General features: G+C 46.6%; 2 protein-coding genes across 5 annotated transcripts in view; both read left to right on the top strand.

Moving 5' to 3' along the window:
* ArgRS (arginine--tRNA ligase-like protein) overlaps positions 1-24,300 on the top strand; it is a 277,968-nt gene that overhangs the window by 46,360 nt on the left and 207,308 nt on the right. For both annotated transcript variants that reach the window (XM_069327302.1, XM_069327303.1), the window contains 3 exons: positions 2,231-2,437; positions 12,335-12,472; positions 16,638-16,750. In XM_069327302.1, the coding sequence (XP_069183403.1) occupies positions 2,231-2,437; positions 12,335-12,472; positions 16,638-16,750 (458 nt within the window). The remainder of the gene's footprint in view (positions 1-2,230; positions 2,438-12,334; positions 12,473-16,637; positions 16,751-24,300) is intronic.
* On the top strand, positions 2,452-12,324 carry LOC138366283 (uncharacterized). 3 transcript variants are annotated; one of them, XM_069327307.1, is made up of 3 exons: positions 2,452-10,597; positions 10,853-10,923; positions 10,985-12,324. In XM_069327307.1, exon 1 carries the CDS (start codon positions 5,590-5,592, stop codon positions 6,715-6,717), a length of 1,128 nt encoding a protein of 375 aa, XP_069183408.1. In that variant the 5' UTR covers positions 2,452-5,589; the 3' UTR covers positions 6,718-10,597; positions 10,853-10,923; positions 10,985-12,324. The 3 variants fall into 3 exon arrangements, with proteins under 3 accessions (XP_069183408.1, XP_069183407.1, XP_069183405.1); XM_069327306.1 differs by having other exon boundaries at positions 10,853-12,324; XM_069327304.1 differs by having other exon boundaries at positions 2,452-10,923.

Here is a 24,300-nt window from a genome sequence, read left to right as displayed (position 1 = left end):
CACAGAGGAAACCCTACCAACTGCCAAACAAGGGGATCATGATCATCGGGAACCTGCAACTCAGAACCCCTCCCTTGATCAGGAATCCGAGAAGACTGGACATTCCCCTTGATCAGGAATCCGAGAAGATTGGACATTCAGCTGTCTGGAAGCAGACACGTTGGGTAGAGTCTACAGCTGAAAAACCTGGCCAAGTCATCTGGAAAACCCGGAAAAGTTGCGTTATTAGCAGCTAACATCCTCACAACCTACATGTCTGGAAACAGGAGGAGAGAGAATGGGGTCACAAAAAGCAGGAAGATATCATGCCAATTTTTTTGCTCACCAAAAAGTCTGATGAGCTGTATAGAAATCCATCGTTACAGCAGCAGCACGAACAGTTCGAGTGCAGCAGCTGTGGCAGCAGACCACATGGCAGCAGCTGTGGCAGCGGACCACATGGCAGCAGCTGTGGCAGCGGACCACATGGCAGCAGCTGTGGCAGCGGACCACATGGCAGCAGCTGTGGCAGCGGACCACATGGCAGCAGCTGTGGCAGCGGACCACATGGCAGCAGCTGTGGCAGCGGACCACATGGCAGCAGCTGTGGCAGCGGACCACATGGCAGCAGCTGTGGCAGCGGACCACATGGCAGCAGCTGTGGCAGCGGACCACATGGCAGCAGCTGTGGCAGCGGACCACATGGCAGCAGCTGTGGCAGCGGACCACATGGCAGCAGCTGTGGCAGCGGACCACATGGCAGCAGCTGTGGCAGCGGACCACATGGCAGCAGCTGTGGGTTGTGATAAGAAATCCAGACTGCTTTCAATTGCCCAAAGATCTGCAGAGCTTAAACCTTTAGTATCAACCAATTCTAGGTAGAGCTTGTGGTCCACAGACATAAGTGTCACAAACAATTTAAGCACTAGGATATGGGATTGACACATCCCAAGCTTGCCTGCAGAGCCGGTGCATGCAAGCCATATATAATTTATCCCCTCGAAGGAAGAACTCCCTAGAAATACATTAAACATAGACTATCTCCTGCCAGTCCAGTGCCTGATTATGCATTACATTTATTCTATTACTCATGATTAACAAACGGTTTTATCCTCTCGACTCGGTTTGACTGGGTTAGATAGGGGCACACACGAAGTACATACTGTATATGGTGTCCTGGACTCTTGTTTACACTGTTCTATGGTGGGGTTCCAGACTCCATTCTAAGGTTTTTTCCAGGGTTTCATGATATTTAAAACCTGCACATGTATTTTTGCTGGTGAAAGCCACTTTCCCACTTATAACCCACTTTCTATTAGAAAGTGGGTTATAATAGCAAACTGGTCAATGACTGATAGAGGCAGCTTAGTTTTTAGACCTGGCTGAAACTTGGACCTGTTGCACAATGGTTAGTGCAGTCAGCTCACAACCATCTGGACCAGAGTTTAATTCCCAGGCAGATGTGATGTTTGCGCATACTTCCTTATTCGATTGCCTCTGTTCACTTAGTAGTAAATATGCACCCAGATGTTAGGTAACCATTGTACTCACCCAAGCACTGTTGTGCTTGTGGGAGTTGAGCTTTGGCTCCTTGGTCAACCAAGGATTGTTGGTTACATCCTGGGAAAGGTCAGATGTTGATCAAGGGGGTGGGGTGGCCATGATAATCCTAACAGACTGAATGTCCCCGACAATGAGGGAACCATATTGTGGTTATTGTTTTAGTAGGTATTCCACCCATAGACTTGATTGTGGTATCATTTTATAGATAAGCTTTTTCATATACAATAGAATTGCCAGAATTTTAGTTCAAAACAAACAAAAATACAATTAAAAGTGGCGAGTGACTAATGACTTCACTGTAGTGTTGTGCAAAAGTAATACCCTATACTGTACTGTGTTACCCAGCCTTGTTGGGGTATTTGTATGAATATTTCATAAAACCATCTGCATTGTATTGTAAAATATACTGGCATAGATATCGGGAATATTTTTTATACAAGTTGCATTGTACTCAAGACGGTTCACCAATAGATTTTAAAACCTACCTATCCCAACCTAGCCTAATTTAGCCTAATATATTCTAACTTAACTATGATATAATTTGACAGTCAGAAAAATGAACTTTGTTGATCAGTCCTGTGTATGATTTGACCATACTTTTCCAGGATTCCAGGATTATTTTCCAGGATTGCAATCATTTCTTCAGCTACAGTATATCTAGTTACATTGTAGTTTTTGTCATAACCAGAGTATGGGACGTCAAGGTGAAGACACTGGCAAGACAGCACCAGAAGATAACTTCAGCAATCACATGTGCAACATCCTGGGACAGCTTGAGGATGTTTTTAAAAATGCTGTGCATGTTGCATACCCTGATGTTGCCGACCCAGTTATACAAATTCAACTCTCTAAACATGCTGATTACCAATGTAATGCTGCCATGTCTCTAGCTAAGGTTAGTACAGTACTTACTAGACATATATGGAATGTTAAAATTGTATACAGGTACTGTATTCCTTAATTTTTAGTCATCCCTACCAAGGTTTCTTGTTTTCTTCCATTTCGGTTTTACATGGGTTTCTGAGGGGAGCCCTTATGGCTCCCTGGAGCTGTCAAGCTAATGTGTGTTATATTAGACTGGGGCATTAGATTTGGAGTTCGACCTACCAGGGACCACGAGCCAGAACCTGGCCTCTTCAGAGAGGTTTCAGGGAGCAATGGTCCTGGAAAAACCCCTGTGGTTTGGGGTTTTCCGTATCTGCCATCGACCAGGGTTAGGCACCCAGGAAAGGTAGGTAAAACAACAAATCCCATATGGTAAGAAACTAACAACTAAAAACCGAACAGAGAGGTAGAACTCCCTCCAGTCGCAAGGAAACAAGCAAACGTCACACTCCACTGCCACGCTGCTCATCCGCACAGCCCTCCACTCCCCGAGAGGGGGAGGGGGTAGACCCTGGACCTCCTTTTGCCTGCTACTCAGTCATTAAGTTCATTCACTCATGTGATCCGGGGCGGACGCATCTCTCGCCTCAGATTCCTTGGCATTGTTTTACCTTCGTGGCGACCTCTGCTGTGTTGTTGTGTGTGGCGGCATCATCAATGCCGAGCCTGCATGCACTTAAGGGCTTCCTTCCCTAAGTTCCCTGTGAGTACTGCCCTTGCATGTTAGGGTTATCTTCCCTGGGGTGTTCGAGACACCATTTCTGTGGAGGTTCTTGCTGCTTGGCCTTGCCCTTGGGGTCAGCTGGATTTTGTGGCCCTTGTTTGGCCTGGGTAGAAAGTGGTATCATGCTGGTTGGGGTGCCAAGGTGTTGTGCAGCCTGCTTACCTAGTAATTACCTAAGTGTAGTTACAGGATGAGAGCTATGCTCGTGGTGTCCCGTCTTCCCAGCACTCTTTGTCATATAAAGATTTGAAACTATTGACGATCTCGGCCTCCACCACCTTCTCGCCTAACTTGTTCCAACCGTCTACCACTCTGTTTGTGAAAGTGAATTTTCTTTTAATTGAAATAGTGGCAGCTGGTTCCTGTTTCCTCTAGGGACACTGTACTTTTGCGTTTTTTTTTTTTTTTTCTTGCCTGGTGGGGGTCTGCCTGGTATGGCTATAGTTCCACTAATAATATTTTGGTGGTCCTCTGGTACACTTCCCCGTGATTGTACACGTCGCAGGGGTTTCAGTGTTGTACTCACCCTCTTGTTAGCTTTGGGTTTTAACTGGTTAGCAACACCTTGCCTGGGCTTCCCGTGGTACTCAGCCTACAGGTCCTGGCAAAATGTCAGGACTCGGTAGACCAATAGATGCATCTTTTGGATTCCAGCCTGCTATGTGCGGGTTCAAAGATTGCTGTGTGCCCTTGTCTCAGGGTGACAGTCGCCTCATTTGCATCCGTCATGCTGCCTGTTGGGTCAACGACACATTTGACCCGGAGTCTTTCTAGTCTTGTTCTCTGCTTGTTCTGCAGTATTATTCTGATGACATTACTGTTAAGGTACAGGTAGCATCTGTGTTGCATGCTAGGTTTAGGTTATTGCAACGTGCTAGTTTGGTTTCCTACCCGGATGCCCCACGTCTGTCACGCTTTGGTTATAGGGACCAGGACCTGGGGGCGTTAGTTGCTTCGACTGTGGTTTAGTCCGCGCTACCTGGTCCTTTCCCTGCTGTTCATCGTGCACTACCCACCCTGTGCTTCTGGCTCCCAAACATCTTAGGGTTTTGGAGTCGGAGCAGGGTAATGAGGGTTGTAATGAGGGTAATGAGCAGGGTTGGTAATGAGACTCGGTCAGCTTCGAGAGCTGCCCCATTCGGGTTTGGGATGGAAGCATTCGAACCAGTTACTCCTGGCGAGGCTTCTAGGTCCCACCAGCAGGTCCCCCCTTCTTGTCACCCTTTTCCCTGGACTCTGCTTTTTCTTCGGGGGTGGAGAGTATGGAGGACTGCTCTGCCCCGTGTCCCGACTTGGATCCTGGGGCTGGGGAGCGAGTCGACCTAGGGGTACCTTTGACCTCGCATGGGTGCTAGTGCCCTCTTCACGAGGCTAATTTTTTGGGGGGTTCATAACCCCCCCCCCCACCCCACCCCCGCACCCCTTTCTCTGTATGCGTATGATTTGGGTTCGGCTCCTTCCCGGGTTAGGTTCCACGCTCGTTTGGGTATCTCGGCCCTGTCTTTCAGAGATTTCCTACATCTCGGATTTCTGCGAGGGAGGTTCGGGAGACTCTTGCTGCTTACAGTATCTACTCGATTTAATGGCCTGTGTGGGGCTTTACCAAGGTCGTTAAATGCGGGGCTCCAGTATTTCTGAAGTTGTTGAAGTTGTTGATAGTGATGAAAGTGAGGAGTCTGAGGTCGAGACTGCCACTCGTGCACGGCGCGGTACTGGACCTCATGCTAGAGCCAGACGTACCACACGTACCACACGTACCACACGTACCACACGTACCACACATACCACACGTACCCCAGCACCAACAGATTCAGATGATGGATGGTGTAGTGACAATACTGCACCCTTTCTGGAAAATTTTACAGGTACACCAGGCTTGACTATTCCTGTACCTACCACTGTTCTAGGTTTCATTCAACTCTTTCTGACACAAAAATTGCTGAAATATATTGCCTATGAAACAAATTTATATGCTTCCCAAAATAAGGCAGGTACTGGGCAAAGGACAAAGCACAGATGGCAACTAGTGACAGTGAAAGAAATTGCTAGATATATGGGACTGACGATCTTGATAGGTATTTGCCCGTTGCCAAGACTTAATATGTATTGGCAAACAGGCAGATTCTGGCACATACCTTGTTTCAACACCTTCATGACAGGTAAGCGATTTGAAATGATTGCTAAATATTTCCATGTTTATAACAATAAGTCCATACCACCAGGCCAAGGAGTTGACAAACTTATCAAAGTTCGCTCACTCATGCAATATCTCCTGAAAAGATTCAAGAGAATGTACATTCCCAATAAAAATTTGAGTTTGGATGAAGGGACAATGCCATGGAGTGGCCGTCTATCTTTCAAGACCTATAATCCCAATAAACCAGATAAATACGGAATAAAGCTCTACATGCTAGCTGAAGCCACCAGTGGCTACATTTATGATTTTGAAATCTATTCAGGAGTTGGGAAAACGACGATTGACAGTTATGGCCTTGATTGAACCACTGAAGGATAAAGGTTACCATTTATATATGGACAACTGTTACAATTCGGTCAGATTGAGTGAGGCACTGCTTCAAGTAGGGGTATACACCTGTGGTACCCTCAGACTGCAGCGTGGTGCACCTAAATCCCTTCAGATGCAAGCAAAGGGTAAAGTGCCAATAGATAAAACTTTATTCAAACGCAAGGACAATACTTTCATAATTTTGTGGAAAGATAAACGAATTGTTTCACTCATAACAAGTTGCCACAATGCAGAAACACAACAGGTTCAACGCAGAAAACGAGTACGGAATCGTGATGGAACAACCTCAGTGCAGCAGGTAACTGTCAACAAGCCGAATGCAATCTGTGACTACAATACAAACATGAAAGGTGTTGATCACTTTGACCAAATGATCAAATATTATCACTTCACAAGGAAAACACACAAATGGACGAAGAAAATGACCTTTTATTTTGTGCAAATGGCTATCTACAATGCTTTTGTGATGTACAACTACTACACAACAGATAGAAGGAAACTGACATTACTCGATTTCCATGAACAAGTCATCGCTGCACTATTGTTCTATAAGTCTAGTAACTGGCCTGAGGAAGATGATATTCCACATGCTGCTGATGTCAATGCCACTGGAGCCAATGTTGCAACACCAGGACCATCAACACCTAGAGCTCCAACAGCAGGACCTTCAGGTGTGAGGCGCCCACTATTCACTTCACCTGTACCTGCAGACTTACCTTCATCGTCTGAGTCAGAAGACAAGGCTGTGATTATCACTAGTGGTGCTTCTGCTGCAACAAGACTCCGTATTGTGGATAATCCAGACCGCCTCAAAAGAAACTTGTCCCATACCCAAGTAAAGATACAGAAGCGTCTGAGGTGTCGTGTGTGCAAATTGTCGGGTAAAAGCAAGGACACACACACTATAAGTGCAAGACGTGTGATGTGGCATTGTGTCCTGCACCATGCTACAGCAAATACCATCGACAGAAAAAATTCTGGGCCGATAAGCAGTAATGCTTGCCCACCATCCACTCCACCTATACAAAACATGGGTTGACCCTGCAAGAAACGTTTTCCAGGAGCAGGTGGAGTGGATAAAACAAATGTTCAACCCATGTCATGTTCAACACACAACACTGAGGTGGTAAGTACAAATTTTTTTATTATTATTTTTTTTTTTGTTTTTTCATACTTTCCCGTATTTTACAGGCAATGTTCTTCACTTGGCACTTATATGCACATATCCATCTAAAGAATTCTATTAGGAACATTTTCATACCTAAATGAGCGCTGTAACACGAAAATTGAGATTACCACCAGGAAATAATACTAAACATTTGTGGGCGGGAATTGGGAGTGTAGCTGGAAGGCGTCTGAGCGCTCACTGGTGGCTAACGCGTGGCCCGTCTTCAACTCGTCGGCGGTTGGAGCATGACCAGGTTTTTGATTTTATATGCTAATGTTCCTCTAGGGAATTCTATTGCGAACCCATTGAGACCAAAATGAAAGACCTAAGACGAAAATTGAGGTGACCAGAGTGAAAATAGTGAAAACATTTTATCGCGTTTGCGCGCTCCTGGGTAACTCGTTCGCACTTTCTCTGTTTGCTGCGGGTAATTAGCCGGGCTTTTGGAGTTTATATGCATTTAGTGCTGTAGAGAATTCTATTGCGAACACAATGATACCAAATTTAATCTCGTAGAACGAGAATTGAGGTGACAAAGTTGAAGAGAGTATACACTTTTCGGAATTAACGCGCGCTCCCGTGACACGCTGGGGCCCAAATCGCATAGTTGAGGGGTGGTGCGCGGGGTGCGCGAAAGTGTTAAACTAGCTGTTGGCTGCTGCTTGGATGATGCATGAACACGGTCTGACCAGGTCCAGATGGGTGGAAAAAAATTGGTTCATTCCTTTGTATTGCAAAATATTTCGTGTCTATCACTCAATGATTGTTAAAGTTTTCTCAATAAAATTTTAGAGATGTTTTGTTTTATCCTGTACAGTAGAGGTAATGTACTTTTAACGCTACGACACAGGCTGTGACGGCCAGGACATACAGTGGCGTTCAAGCCTAGTCACTAACACAGAGCTAGCCAAGACGAAATCTTGTGAGTTCACCTTTTCTCTGCTAATGATGGAATATACATTGCAGAGACTAGTATGTAACTATTGTTGAAAAAAAAATTATGTTGTAATACTGTAATAAAATTGATAAACTGACTGACTTTTTATGAAGCTGAAGATTACGTCATCCTCTGCGGCATTTATTTTGTATTGTTCAGTATACATTCAGTATGTATGTATACAGTATGTACACTTATTTTTAGGCATTACTTCACATACCAGCTAGGCCTACTACTAATTCGTGTGTGAGTAATGCATAGCACTTTAAAAATAATGTTGACCGACACCTGTAATGCACCTGTACAATTGAAACTTATTTCTGTATGTACCCTGCATACAGTATATCTTTTTGTCAAGGCTTAATTATTTATTAACACTTACAATACTGTACTCTATCAACACTTTTTGCACTAATTTATACGTATAACAATCATATTTTATATCGTTAGCGGATGCTGCACAACTTGTTGATGGGAATTCAGCATCAGCAGGTGCAGCATGGCTTGTAGGGCAGGCTCTTGGCTTGTTTGTGAGGCCTCACTGGTTGAAGGCTTGTGGCTTGCTTGTGAGGCCTCACTGGTTGAAGGCTCATGGCTTGCTTGTGAGGCCTCACTGGTTGAAGGCTCATGGCTTGCTTGTGAGGCCTCACTGGTTGACGGATCTTGGCTTGTTTGTGAGGTGTCACTGGTTGAAGGCTCGTGGCTTGTTTGTGAGGCCTCACTGGTTGAAGGCTCTTGGCTTGCTTGTGAGGCCTCACTGGTTGAAGGCTCATGGCTTGCTTGTAAGGCCTCAGTGGTTGACGGATCTTGGCTTGTTTGTGAGGTGTCACTGGTTGAAGGCTCGTGGCTTGCTTGTGATGCCTCACTGGTTGAAGGAGCTTGGCATGCTTGTGAGGCATCACTTGTTGAAGGCTTGTGGCTTGTTTGTGATCACTGGTTGAAGTGATGCCTCACAACACTCGGCTGACTGGCCATTTTCACAATTCTATAACACAGGCTGAAGTTTCCTTGAAAAATATTCTGAGTTTTTTCCTCCTGGCAGCCTACGTAACGTGCTATAGCTGCCCCAAGTGGACCCGTTCAACACTGATCAACCCATATGCTCCTATCCCTCGTGTTACACCAGTGCTGTGCCATTAGTGAAATGGTTTTTTACATAAGTTTTTCATTTTCATAGTAACTTTGAACATTTTTGGCCATGGCTATGTCTGGTAGCAGCATCAATCGTTCTGGAGGTGTTAAAAGAAAGAAGGTTGCCCTAACAATTAAAGATAAGTTACGTGTTATACTCCTCGGCCAGTGAGGCGTCACAAGCAAGCCAAATGCCTTCAACAAGTGAGGCGTCACAGGCAAGCCAAGCAACTTCAACAAGTGAGGCTTCAGCAGCTGGCAGTCAAAACTAACTTTGCTTAATGAATTGTACAGTAATTTTAAGTGTTAATTTTAGTGTTGTGTTAGTATAGGTTACGTAAATTGTTGAGAATTCTTAAGTTCAAGATGTGTGGCATCAATCAAGAAGACGAACACCAACAAGGTAAGTTGAGGTTTCTAGTTGAATATTTAATAATTATATGTGGCAAAGCAATTCAAATTATGTTGTTTGTAGTATAAAAGTATTAGTTGGAAATGGTTAGTTTTGGACTCGTAGTGAAAATGTACCATTATCTGGAACACGTGAATATCCGGCTGGGGGTCCTTCCCATATAGTCCGTATAATCGAGTGGAGACAGTAAGAAAATATTTCACTAATGGCATGACACTGTGGTATAACGTGAGGGTGAAAAAAGTCCCCAAATTTTTGGAGGACACTACTGTCTTCAGCCAGTGCACATAGTCTTCAGGAAATTTGTATTTGTTATTATATTAGATAATGTTTCTTTAGTTATTTACTGTGAGGAATTGTTTCAAAATAATTATTGGTTTTGTATTGTGACGGTGTTCCACCCCTATATTTCTCCTAACCCAGCTTAGTCATATCTCCATAACCTGCGCATTCTGATATTCAGGGAACATTTTCATGTGTGTGAGAGTATGGAGCGTTATCAGGTTGGCTGTAAAATTGCTGTATAAGTTGGATTATGCAGAGGGCTTACACCCTTTTGAGTCGCAAGATGGCACCGAGCCATTCTGTTTCCCGCCAGCGCGGCGCCGCGCCTGCCGACACCTGATTGGCCAGGTAGGATCACGTGCCGGAAGTGACCAATGACGAGAGCCCTCGGGCGGAGGGCTCCTGGGACGGCTGGCGCCTGGGCGGGCAGAGTACGTCACAGACTGTCACAGAGAGTGGACGCGCTCCAGTGAGCTCCAGATCCAGAGGCTAGAGAGCCCCTACCAGTGGATTTAAGCATCCCTTTTGATACTGCAGACATCCCGTGGAGTGCCAAGAAGCAAGGATTGGCTGGGCTAGAGTGTCAAGAGCTCTATTATCAAAAGTCTGCAGCAGGGACGAACATTGGGCTGGAGACGTCTGGGATACCCAGCGGACCACGTTCTACATATCAAGTGAGTAGCGACGGCCGGGCCGAATCTACTGGAAGTGAGGCATGGGGAAGCTGTACTGGACTGCAAGTTGTGTATACAGTGCCAGTGAAAGGAGGAAGAGGATGACGGCACAGGTACCTGACTCCAGTACCCCGAAGAAGAGGAGGAGGACCGTTCCTGCCGGGTGTAAGGATGGCGAAGACGTGTTACTACAAGGATGACTGAGGAACTTGTGTGTGTGAGAACTGATTAATGGAAGACCAGAAGCCAGGACCAGGAACCTCAACTTTCCTCACCAGAGGACTAGTCGGCTTCGTAATGGAATGAAGTAAGGTAGATAATTATCCCTCCCTGTACCCCTTTGATCTAGGCGATCTAGGATATTCTGTATATCATGAACATTTCTTGTTACCATTTATTGTCTATGTGACAGAGTGTTAGGCTAGGAGCCAAGGAGCTCATGTAGGCATGAGTTGATGGTGGAACATAAATATGTAGATGCGGTGACATTAGTGTATCTGGAAGTAGTGGCTGGTTTTCAAGAAGCCAGAAATGAACATTGAATCGTCCACCTGATCGTGTTGCCAGAGGCGCGGGGCGTGTTCACGCCGGTTTGACAGTAGGACCCAGCCAGCTGATCGTGTTGCCAAAGATGCAAGGTGTGTGCCCGCCGACTGACAAGTGGACCCAGTCAGCTGATCGTGTTGCCAAAGACGCAAGGTGTGTGCCCGCCGACTGATAAGTGGACCCAGTCAGCTGACCGTGTTGCCAGAGATGGGTCAAGAGGAGGTTGCCACCATAGGACAATTCCACCTGTATTATTTCTTTATGCAAGTCTATATATATTTTTCTTCAGTAAACTTTTACTCTTACCAATGTGTTTGAGTGAGCCTCCATTCTCTAGGGCTATTTTTAAGTGAAACCATTTATGCACATGAGATTGCATCCTTGATTTAAGATAACTAATGAGACCACTGACGTGTTGCTGGGACACGAGTATAAACACCCAGCTGGCGACCTCGAACAGACTAGATAGAGATAGAGAGTGTATCCCAGTGTCAAGACGGGCAGGTTCAGCTGTGAGACAGAAGGACTTGAATCTCTCCACTCACTAGGGGCGTAAGGCCAGCCCTTGGTAGACTGGGGAGCCCCGGGGCGAGCAGTGGCGCCAGGTACAGAGGGGCGAAGACCCGAGGGAGCGGCCCTAACTATAAGGTAGGAAGGGGTGAGAACCTTGACAGTATACAATACAGATTATGCCCCATACAATATTCCACATGCCCCATATTCCAAAGACAGTCCCGCCCGACTCCTTCCTTTCTCCAACACCCCATACCCTGAAACCTCCCACCCCAACACCTATACCATGCGCCTCGAGCCACAGCCATACGGGATTAATACGGTATGGCCTGATGCCTGACTTCTGTATCCGGAAAAATCTCCACTTCTCCGGATATGGACAAGTTGGTGTACAGTTATCTGGACTTAACTTAAACCCTCTGTTTGTCAATTTCTATTTGGACAAATCTCTGGTCATCCGGATTCTATGGACATTCATCCGGATGCAATTTTGTCCGGATAACCCCAATATCCGGTTTAGTGGAATTCAGATAATCGAACTCGCATAGTATATGTTACAACTGTGGGGTATAACAAATAAACTATGATAAAAGTATGGAAACAAATTGTGATCTAGAGTAATGGTGGATAATAACCAGATGCTTGGTGGGTAGGTCTGTAATTAGCTCTGGGACATGGCAATGTTGGTAAGCTGCTGGTAGGGCATTCCCAGACACAACAAATGGAATCTTGTTGCATGCTGGTATCTGCAATGTGTATTTATATTGAGTACATTGAAAATTCTGGTTATTAAAGCTTTATGGGTTCAAGTGCTGGATAATAAAGCTTTTACTATTGTTAAATAAACAGAACACTGAAGTAAATTCTTACATTTATTTGAATAATGGTTCTGAAACTCATCATGGGTAGCTTTTAAAAGCACTTCTTAGAAAATAAAATTAAAATGATATATTTGTTTAATATTTTTTTCTTTTCATGCATTACTTTCAGACTCTGAAGAAAAACCCACGTGAAGTTGGGCAGACACTTGTGAAGAGTGTAGCTCCGAGCCCTATGATAGCCAAGATGGATCTGTCAGGCCCAGGCTTCATCAACATTTTCCTCAGTCAGGACTTCATAAAGCAGCAGGTTAGACTAAAAAAAAAAAATATATATATAATTTATACTGTAGTCTATAATTATTAAATACTGTACAGTAGTTGAATCTCTCAAATCATAAACTAATAATAAAAATATACCAGTGTTTGAACAAAATTGTGACCTAGTCTTCTGTAATCCAGAACCCTAAATTTCTGTTTAAAAATATAAGGCATGCTATAGTTGAGGAAACTGTTGAAGTGGATTAAGGTAGATAAAGCAGAGGGGTCATATATACCTAGTCAATCCAGGTATGGATGAAGAATACTGATGTACTAGTGAGGCACCCTATGGATGCATGCTGCTCAGTTTGTAGACATCTATGAGTTGCCTTCACTAAGTGAAATGTCAGATGTAGTGCATTTTAACAATGAATCCTCATGTAGGCCTTGGCATTGAGGAGACTGAGAAGCACAAGCAGGAGTTTAGAATGCAAAATAAGTCATAGCAAGGGTAAACATTGTGAAACCATGGACAGTGTAGCAGAAAATGTTCAATTGTTTTCTCTTGAACTAAGCACTACTGGTAGTCTGACAAGTTCAGAAGACCAATGTGTGGCCAGCCTCGTATGTCTGATTCATAGCAGAAGGATGTTGGAATAGACAGTGGTCCCGATGTCTCGCCCATGGACTTGGTGGGGCAGTCACTAATGAGTGACTGCCCCACCTGTCTCTCTCACGGGGTCTCACTCTCACGGCGAGACCTCCCATGGGGAAGGTCTTCCCGGAATGGTTGTGCCAGGGCTCGGGGGTTCCTCCGGTTGTAATTACCTAAGTGTAGTTACGGGATGAGAGCTACACTCGTGGTGTCCCGTCTTCCCAGGACTCTTTGTCATATAACGCTTTGAGGCCAATGCCTACAGGAAAAAAAAAAAGAGCCTTCACAAAATAATCCTGAACCAAAGGGGCCACCACAAACCGAGGGGAAGAGAGAAAAGAGAGCAAGAGAGCGCGCACAATTTGATACCAAAATGAAAGATGTAACACGAAACTTGATGTCAGAACACTTGAAAGATTATAAATACATTTTTGGGTCTAAATTTTAAATTTTAAAAAATTTATTAAAATTCTATTTATTATGCTATTATTATGGGACTAGTTTTAAAATGCGCACCTTTAGATTGCAAACAATTTGATACCAAAACGAGCGACATAACACAAAAATTGATGTCAGAACATTGGAAAGATATAAATAATTATGTAATGTTGAGTGTCCAAAATTAAAATATTTGTTAAAATTCCAGTTATTGCTCTATTATTATGAGACTAGTTTTAAAATGTGCGACTTTATATTGCAAACAATTTGATACGAAAACGAGCGACGTAACACGAAAATTGATGTTATCAAACTGAACAAGTATACACATTAGGTTGTGGTGTGCAAATTGGTGCTCGTTCATGGGTAACTTTAGGCTTTGCTGCGGGAAGTCTCACCGGGCTTTTGGACATTATATGCATATACACCTGCGGGGAATTTAATTGCTAACACAATGATACCAAAACGAACGACGTAGCACAAGAATTAAGGTGAGGAAACTGAAACAAGTATACACATTTTACTGATTTTGTGCGCTCACGGGTAACTTTTGAGGAATTTAGGCTTTGCTGTGGGGAGTCACGCTGGGCTTTTGGACATTATATGCATATACACCTGTAGGCAATTCCATTGCGAACACAATGATACCAAAACGAATAACGTAGCATGAGAATTAAGGTGAGAAAACTGAAATGAGCATACACATTTAGGCGTCGCCGCACGCTCACCTGCTCCGTCCACCCCATGACGTCAAAGTCTGCGGCGCTCACACGCCGCGTGCGATAGTGTTAACTTTGTCATCCTACGCTGGACACTTTCAAGTGAATTTATATCCATTCTATAGTACGGCGACGAAAACTGAACTGCATAATCTAAATAGGGCCTAACCAGAGCAAGATATAGCTGAAGAACAACACCAGGTGTCTTGTTACTAACGCTTCGATTAATAAATCCCAGTGTCCTATTTGCCTTATTACGAACATTAATGCATTGATCCTTTGGTTTTAAATTCTTACTAATCATAACTCCCAGCTCCCTTTCGCAATCTGACTTCGCAATCTCAACACCATCTAGCTCGTATCTTGCAACTCTATCATCATTACCTAGCCTCGAAACTTTACATTTATCAGCATTAAACTGCATCTGCCAATCTTTTGATCATTTCAAAACACTATTTAGATCAACTTGTAGTGATAGTGAGTCTTCTTCCGTGTTAATTTCCTTACCAATTTCTGTATCATCCGCAAATTTGCAAATGTTGCTACTCAAACCTGAATCTAAATCATTTATATATATTACAAACAACAGAGGTCCCAAGACAGAGCCTTGAGGCACTCCACTTAAAAGATTTTCCCACTCTGACTTAACCCCATTTATACTAACTGTTTCCTTTGGTATAGCCATGCCCTAATCCAACTTAATATAGCACCCCCAATACCATGAGCCTCTGTCTTTTTAATCAGTCTTTCATGTGGCACTGTATCAAAAGCTTTGCTAAAGTCAAGGTACACAACTTCGCTAACCTTACTACTATCAACTGCCTCAACTATGCTGGAATAAAAAGATACCAATATTCAGCTAATAGCTCTCTACCCTCCACATTCACCCACGCTTCGGCAAGTGCAACAACATTAATTTTTTCTGTGCAGACAAGAGCACCCAAATAATTCATTTTGCTTCCCAGAACCCCACTGCTAGTGTAACACACCCCAAGCACACTGTTATCTTGAGGCTTCTCCCCCTCCTCGATCACCCTGCCAACTTGCCTCTCCCACAAACACACCCCCACTACCTCCTTCCACAACATGAACTTCCACACCACCATCCACCAACAGCTCAAAACCAAACCCAGACAAACTCCTCCAACCACTGTCTCCAACGAGCCCACAACAACAACAACAACAACCCCAGCCCCCGACAGATGCACCCCATTCCAAGCACACACCTCACCACCTCCTTAGCAACACATCATCTTCATATCTCATATTAACACTTTCGCGGGATCAGGACGCACCGAGGCGTCCTGTTTCGCTAACCGCTCCCACATGGTGGACATAAAGTTATGTCCTCTTTTAAAATATTTGTATAAAATTCAATTTTTATCCGATTTACTTTGGGTTTGTTTCAAACTGCGCGCCATGAGGCTCTCTTTCTCACCACTAGGCTGCATGGTACAATAAGTTCATGAAAGGTGTGGACCACTTCGATCAAATGGTATTATGTCCCAAACGGGTTGCAGGTGGGTGACTTTAGCCGTTTATACTGGTAATGCTTCCCCCATATCATGTATTATATGCATATGTCTGTTTAGGGAATTTTATTCCGATCAATGTACAACCAAAAATAACTGTGTGCAACAAGTATAAACTTGACAAACATAACAAAAGTAAAAACATTTCGTGTGTGTTTGACGCTCACTGATATGTTCCAGCGTTGTTTTATATATGGCGCTATTCTATCTTACGCTTTGTTGATCTTTTTTACCTACGGGCTCATAGAACATTCTATTGCGAACACATTGACACAAAAATGAATGACGTACATAGAAAATTAATGTCATGAGAGTGAAATAAGTATAAACTTTCAAAGCGCCGTGCGTCGTCCCGTCACCGATAACGGGTAACAATTTCACCACTTCCCACACTCTTGCGGGCGGGCCGCAATCATTATTCTACGCTTATATTCATATCACCGTGTTGGGAATTTCATTGCGAGTCCATTGATACCAAAATTAACGCTGTAGGACAAGTGTGGAGGTGATAATCCCAAGAGTAAAAACATTTTGTTGCTGTTGGGCGCTCACGGCGAGTCATCTTCGTAGTTATTTATTTGGTGCTGGTATCCCTATACGTTTCGTGACTTTTTTACTGATGTTCTTCTAGAGAATTTTATTGCGAACACGTTGGTACCAAAATGAAATACGTAGCTCAAGAACTAAGGTAAGGAGAGTAAAGAGAGTATACACATTTTTGTTTTTACGCTTACGCAGCAAAAACGCCGCGCACACATCGCTTTTTTTTTACCATCGAAGGGGGCGCGAAAGTGTTAATGACCATTTTTGCTTGTATAGCTCATGGAATGGCATTGTGTTGCTATTCTGATAATACCCCTTTAATTGCAGGTAACCAATGTTATCATCAATGGCGTGACTTCTCCACCAACAAAACCGATGAGAGTGGTAATTGATTTTTCTTCACCCAACATTGCCAAAGAGATGCATGTAGGACATCTAAGGTTAGTGTTGAATGTATTTTATTAAGTTTCTCAGTGAGAGGAAATACATTGTTAATTATCCAATTAACCCCTCAGGTGTATCTGTCAAACTGGGATGATTGTGGCATATCTAACCACACTGTGAGAGTCAAACATTGATGATTTAACATACTGTGTAAGTTCCCTGCATAAACCTGGCTCACATTGGCCTCCTCAGGCCTCCAATAAACAGATATCATGAAAAAAATTGTGGGCACCCCCACTTCATACATTTCAAACACCGGAAACATTTAAAGGTAACTTCAAGGTAAGGTAACACCTCTTGGGTGTGAGGGTCTTTTTCCCTTCGGCTCCCTGAAGCTATCCCGGCTGATATGCTAATGTCAGACTTTGGCATCAGTCATGTGTATGGAGTTCTGTGGGCCTACTAGGGACCACGAGCCAGAACCTGGCCCCGTCAGAGAGGCATGGGGAGCAATGGCCTATAGAAACCCCTCTGTGGTTGGAAGCATTCTGTGTCTGCCATCAACCGAGTCAGGCACCCAGAAAGGTGAGCGTCCGAAAAGTCACCCCCTATTCTGGTGAAAATTCCTTCAAAAGTGCTGAAAAAGTAGATAGAACTCCCCAAACAGAAATGAGCAAACCGCATCCAATCTCCAGAGGTGCGGGAGGCCCTTGCGGCTTGCCTCCTGTGTGACCTGGAATATGCCTCTGTTATGGATCCGACTTCCTTCAGGTTTGGGTCTTCGTTCTCCTACTGATCACGTTATGAGGTTCCAGAGTCGTCCTGGCTGGCGAACTGTCCTGTGTTTGCTTTGGAGGCTTGGCATACCTTCTGTTGTACCCGTACGCTTTAGTGGCACGAGGCATTGCTGGTGGTTGAGGTTTTTCTGGGGAAGGGGGGGGGGGCGAGTTTGAGCACCTCAATGAGTGCTTCTATGCCCCGGCCCTTCCTCTGGATGTTGACGTTGTGCAGCTCCATGTGCAGGTTCCTTCCCTTTCGGCTGTGCAGGTTCTTGTTGACCCCTGCTGTTTGCTGACTGCAGTGGCGCAGTATTTGCTGGCTACCTCAGCTAGTTGTCGTCCTGTGTCCGACTTGTTGGTTCTCTGGAAGCCTGGGGGGGGGGGGTTTCTTGGAGGGGTCGTGCCAGGGCTCAGGGTTCCATTTATCGGTGTAGGCCACTGGTGCCAGTTTCGGGGCCGGACCTGCCTTCGTCTGGTCGGTGCAGTTATTCACTCTGTGCGAGGCTCGGGTTTTCGTAAGGGGCGTCAGCCCTTTTGCTGTTCACCCCATTGACGGGTGGATGGGGTGGAGGCTTGTACTGTTCACTCACGCCTAGCCCCATGATTTGTGGGCATTTCAGGTCGTTTCGGTCGACCTGTGGGGGTGTTGGGGTGCCCCTCCTCCTTCGGGGGTTTCGGGGCTGGCCTCTTTCCCCGCGCTCTGTCAAGTCATCTTGGAGTGGGTTCACTTGGGCGTGGTCGAAACGACGATGTCTCTCAGATGGGTTTCCCGTCTGTTCCCAGTCCCGGGACTGTGTGCACCTGCGGTTCATTCTGGACTTCTCGTCTGAACCCCTGGGTTCATTGCCCCTCCTTCCGGATGATCACCCTGTTCCAGGTTCGGCCCCTGTTGGTGTTGGGCGCTTTGATGGTGTCCCTGGACCTCCAGGACTCTTATTGGCACGTCCCAATTCATCCGGGATTCAAGGACAGGCTCGGTTTTGCTGTGGGGCGACAGTGTTAACACTTTTGTTGTCTCCCATTCGGGTTGAACCGGCACCTCGTGTGTTCAAACGCCTTAACCGGGTCATGGTGGCTTGTCTGCATCTTTTAGGTGTTTGGGTTTGGCCTACCTCAATGACTGGCTGGTCTGGGCTCCCAGCCAGTCCGCTTGTCTGCTAGCCAGGGATTTGGTTCTTTCCCAGCTCGCCAGGTTCAAGTTCTTGATGAATTGGAGAAAGTACCATCTGATTTCCTCCCAGGTTCGGAGCTGGCTGGGGTCTTATGTGGGACTCTTGGACCGCTTCCTTGTCTCCGCTTCCTTGTCTCTTCACCCGGAGTCTCTCCTTCAGCTGCACCTGTTTTTTGGGGGGGCTCCTGGGTCACCCGAGAGCCAGGAGCTCCTGCACAGACCCTTGGCGGTTGCTCAAGGATCTGTGCAGGAGCCTGAACTTTGCGATGATGATCTTACGGAGCCCCCTCCAATTTCTTCCCAGATCCATTATTAAGATTCATATCTACTAGACCTACTGATTTTCTGAGATGCAGGGAGTCTGTTCATATATGTGGCGACCAGATCGGCTGCCTGATGAGGGAGAAATTTTGCATTTATAAGCTTGTAGGTAAAGGGGGAAGTGGTGCCCTTCATACAAACAAAATGGTACCCCTACCTGCAGATCCACCATTTTATGGATGACGCCAGCTGACTGCGGATTGGCTGACTTAGATCACGGGTGACCAATCAGAGCCAGCTGTGACGTCACTGGCGGCGCCGGCGGTGGTAACGTCAAAGTTGATCTGACTGTGAGAGTGGAAGGACGTTTCTCGGTCAGCTCTCGAGGATTGGAGACTGGGAGCCTTATTCAGTGGATTAAAGCTAGCCATACAGCCCGCCATTGTTATTGGAGAACCTGTACTTCCAGGAAGCAAGAAGAAACGAAGTTTATTGAGCAGAGAAGTGCCGAAACTTGAAGAATTGGTCGGCGACGACGCTGGTGGACGTCGCTTAACACTTGAGGGACTGGATGGTGTGGCGAGCAGGCCTGCTGTGACCGGGTCACACCCACTGAGAGCGTTGGAGAGACAACAACATCCTAGGACAAGGAACAACACCTTGTGGAAGGAACTAGTGTGTGTGTATACAATGAATAGCTCTGTGCCCACTGGGTGAACCAGGATTGGGATATCTGAAACGCTGGGAGTGGTTTGGCGACGACGCGATGGCTTCACAACACCTGAGGACTTGTGTCAAGTTCCTGGATCAAGGACTGATTCAGGAAGCGTGAGAACCTCACACCATCGAGGGACAGGCATCGTGAGCCAGTAATGTAATGGTAGATCACTTTCCCTCCCCATTTCCCTTTGTTGAGTAGGCTAGGTAGGCCACAATATTTATCTATACATGTTTCTATATAACATTGATATATTAGTATTAGGATAAGCTGTAAGTCAGCTTGTGTCCCGGACTGTTGAAGAGGACAGTGTATGTGTGGACGACGAAGCAGGTGGGGAGGAGTTGGCCGACGTTGACGAAGGGGCCCCCTGTGAGAAGGTGTGAGGCCCCTTTTTAAACCTGCCCAGCTGAAGGAGTTCCATGAGGTCGTAAGAGAAGAGTTACTGACGATCTTCAGATTATTTATGCTTTATATCCATTTCTATCATTACTTGTATATGTAATTATGTAGCTTATGTTAGTAAATATCACACATTTTATCATTGTGTTTAAGTGCGCCTCCATAATGATCTCTGAGCATACACGAAGGATATCATAGTCGCACCTAGTGAACATCACTTTTTCCATTGAAGTTCTTAGTGGCTGGAGAGTGGTAACGCAACACACTTTTATGGAAGTGTACCTTGGACTGTCAGTCCAGTATCAAACCTGTAGGAGTAGCAACACTTTGGCAACGAGCAACATAGTGTATACCCACTGATCTGCATTGATGGGGTGCAGTGATATCAACCCAGCTGGCGACCTTGTTAACATGAGAAGACAGGCGGGAAAGGGATTCCTGCAACTTTTTGTCTGGTAGGCAAGACTCAGGGACTGTATTGTTAAAAGGTAAGCCTGGGTCTTCCTTCACTCCTCCGTGGGTCTAAGCCGGAATTGCTAAATAGCAGTTTCCCCGTGGTTGACTGAAGGGCTCTCGGGTGAATCAGTGGCACCCTCAGTGGTGGGAGTGAAGACTTGTGGTGGTGGGAATTACTGCCCCCCCCCCCTGGTGGGACCGAGTGACGCTTGTGAGTCACGTGAATCGAAGAGACTGAGTATTCTGTCCTGAGCCCCCTAGCAGTCCCCTTACTAGCGGAGCCCCGGGCCACCCCTCGTGACAATGGTCTACCCGCCGGGCCAGGTTTGGCTTCGTCGGCTGTTCTGGTTCCTTCGGGGAAGTCCCTTCCACCTCTCGCAATTGCTGGGTTCAGCCCCTGGGGGCCTTGCGTTGGCTGCTGGGTCGCCGGCTTTCTCTTTGGGTTTTTCTGGATTCAGTGCCTTAGCGCCTGCCCTAGCCCTCGCTCGATGTATTCACGGATGCGTCGTCTCTCGGCTGGGGCTTTGTGACCAGTGCTCTCCAGGTCGGCCAGAGACTGTGGGGTCCATGCTTCTTTCAGGCCCACAGCACAGTGTGGGAGTTTGCGGAGGCGTGGCTTGCTCTTCGGATGATCCGGCTCACCCGCAGATCGATGATCCGGCTCTATTCGGACTGCTCCCCCAGTGGTTCATTGCCTGAATCGAGGCGGGGGTTCGATGTGATCCTTGGCTCTTTGGGGCTGGTCGCTTTGAGTGACTTGTCTGCTGAGTTTACGGGGTTTGGCTCTCCTGGCTGTTCACGTTCGGGGTGTGTCCAACATCTTGGCGGACAGCCTGTCTCATTTTGTTCCCTTGTCCACGGAATGGACGGTCGACGCCGACTCATTCAGTTTGCTCTGCCGGACATGGACCTCTTCGCGTCGGCAAGGCCGTCGGGGTCGATGCTTTTCGGCAACACTAGTCGAGGTGGGGGTTCCTGTGACTCTTTCCCCCGGTTCAGCTGTTGCTCCGAGTCCTGACTCGCTTAGAGACTTACCAGGGGAAGAGTAGTCCTCTTGGCCCCGTGGTGGCCGGCCAGCCATGGTTTCAGGTGCTGCTTGCTCGGTGTCCGAACTTGGAGGTTTTCCAGCAGTTCCGCCTCTTTCAGCAGATCGGACCAGTGTGTCACATGGCTGATTCGATCTTCTCCTTGAGTCAAAGCGTATGGTATTTTTTACTCAAATTTATCATCATCTCTATGGGGATCTGGTGGCTTCCTTGTTAGTGTCCCACCTGCGGGCTTCGTCTCGGCAACAGTATGAAGTTTCCTGGCGGTCCTTCCGTTTCTTTTTGACTCTTCGTCGTTGTGCTTCGCTTTCAGTTCGGGTGGTGTCCTTTATCTCTTGATTGTTCCAGGACCATCATTTTATGCCGAATACTGTCGCCTCGTATCGTGTGGTGCTGGTGGAGCCGCTTCAGCTTGCTTTGGGTAGAGATGTTACTTCTGTGCTGTTTCGCAAGCTGTCTCGTGCGTTGTTTCACCTTCGGCCTGCTCATGCGCAGCCTGAACCGTCCTAATAATTTGGACAGAGTGCTCTCCTATCTCTCTCCTCCTCACTTTGTTGTGGCCCCTTTGGTTCAGGTTTGTTTCTCGAAGGCTCTTTTCCTGTTGGCATTGGCCAATCCTGGGGGTCGGGTCGGGGAGCTTCATGCTCTTTTCCGGCGCAGGAGTTTCTGCTCTTTTGGTCCTGGTGATAGGTTTGTTCGGTTGCAGCCGTCTCCTTTTCTGGCTAAGAATGAGACAGGTGCTTTCCAGAGGGGTCCTCGGGTTGTTGGTTAGTCAGGCCAGGGGTGCATCATCCTTTGTGTCCGGTTGCGGCTTTCCGCAGTTATTTGCGTGCCATGGCATCTGTGTCCAGGGCCGCGCTTTCGGTTGGTCCAGTTTCCCTTCTTCCCTGTTCGTAGGTGCGGGTCTCCCAGGTCATCCACAAGGTTAAGACTAGCCAGCCTGTGGTCTATCCCCGTGCCCGTGATGTTCGTAAGTTTGCTGCTCTTGCTACTGTCTTTGGCAACATGTCCTGGGCTGACATTTGAGTGCAGGGTTTTTGGCAGTCGAACAGAGGCTGCGTGCTACCTCCTGAACGTTCCAATGGCCTAGTCGGGCATGTGTCGCTTTGGGTCGGCAGTTGCAGCCTGTTGTCTCGACTTGGGTTGAGGAGTGAGCAGCGACCGTCTCCCAGGTAAGTCCTCTGGTTTTCCTCTGTGAGTAGTTAGCTCTGGGGAGCCGAAGGGGCTTCTCCCAGAAAACCAGCGTTGAATGTAATGAAATGCCATTTTCTGGGTGAGACCCGGAGGCTCTCCGGCATCCCTCCCTCCCCTCGGTCGGCATGTCCAGCCTCAGAACTGAGGTGTGGATGGCTGGTGGGGGTCTGGGGCTCCCGCTTCCCTTCCCCCTCCTGGGAAGCAGGGAACGCTGTGCAGACAGCAGCGCGGGGACGTGTGACGTCATGCTCGTTTGCTCGTTTCTGTTTGGGGAGTTCTATCCACGTGTTTGGCTTTTTGTGGCAATTTTCACCAGAATAGTGGTTTGTTTTGGGACGCTTACCTCTCTGGGGTGCCTGACCCGGTCAATGGCAGACATAGAATGCTTCCAACCATACGGAGGTTTCTATAAGCCATTGCCTGTAGAACCACAGAACTCCATACACATGACTGATGTTAGCATATCAGCCTGGGGCCAGATTCACAAAAGAACTTACGCAAGCACTTACGAACGTGTACATCTTTCCTCAATCTTTGACAGCTTTGGTTTCATTTATTAAACAGTTTACAAGCATGAAAACTTCCCATTCAACTGTTGTTATTGTTATAAACAGCCTTCTTGTGCTTCGGAGCTCATTAGCTGTTTAATAATTGGAAACAAAGCCACCAAAGATTGAGAAAAGATGTACAAGTTTGTAAGTGCTTGCATAAGTGCTTTCATGAAACTGGCCCCTGGTTAGCTCCAGGGAGCCTCCAAGTCTCACCCAGAAAATGGTGTTTCTTTACATTCAATGCAGGTTTTTTATTTTTTTAACTTTTCTGTGAGGTGCCCCTACAGCTCCCTGGAGCTTATCGGGCTAATGTATGTTAAATTAGACCGGGATATTAGCTAAGGAGTTCAGACCTACCAGGGACCAATGTCAGAACCTGGCCCCTTCAGAGAGGTTTCAGGGAGCAATGGCCCTGGAAAACCCCCTTGTGGTTGGGGTTTTCCTTATCTGCCATTGAACGGGATTTGCACCCAGAAAGGTAGGCATAACAAAACAAACCCCACATGGTAAAACTAAAACAAAAAACCGAACAGAGAGGTAGAAACTCCCTCCAATCCCAAGGAAACAAGCAAACATCACACTTTACTGCAGCACCGATCATCGGCGCAGCCTTCCCCGCCCCGAGAGGGGGAGGGGGGAGCCCTGGACCTACCACGCCGGCTGCCTAGCATCAGTTCGTAAGCTAATGTCAACCGGGATAGACGCTTCTCTGGCCTCAGTTTCCTAGGCGGTGTTTGCCTTGTGTGGCGTTCACTGTCGTGTGTTGTGTTGTGCGGTGGCCAGGAGTACCTCATCAGTGCCGGGGCTGCATGCGCTTAGTAGCTTACTTTCCTAAGCGCCCTGTGAGTACTGCCCCTGCGTGACAAGGTTATCTTCCCTGGAGCGTTCGGGAACCATTCTTGTAGAGGTTCTTGCTGCTTGGCATTTGCCTCGCCCTTGGGGCCAGCTGGGGCTTGGGGCCCTTGTTTGACCCTGGGTAGGTACTGGTATTGTGCTGGTTAGGGCGTCAAGGTATTGCGAGACCTGCC

This window comes from Procambarus clarkii, chromosome 19 (assembly GCF_040958095.1).
Source record: "Procambarus clarkii isolate CNS0578487 chromosome 19, FALCON_Pclarkii_2.0, whole genome shotgun sequence".
In the NCBI taxonomy this organism is placed as follows: Eukaryota; Metazoa; Arthropoda; class Malacostraca; order Decapoda; family Cambaridae; genus Procambarus; species Procambarus clarkii.
Note: the sequence above shows the minus strand (reverse complement) of the source record. Positions and strands in the feature narration are given on the sequence as shown.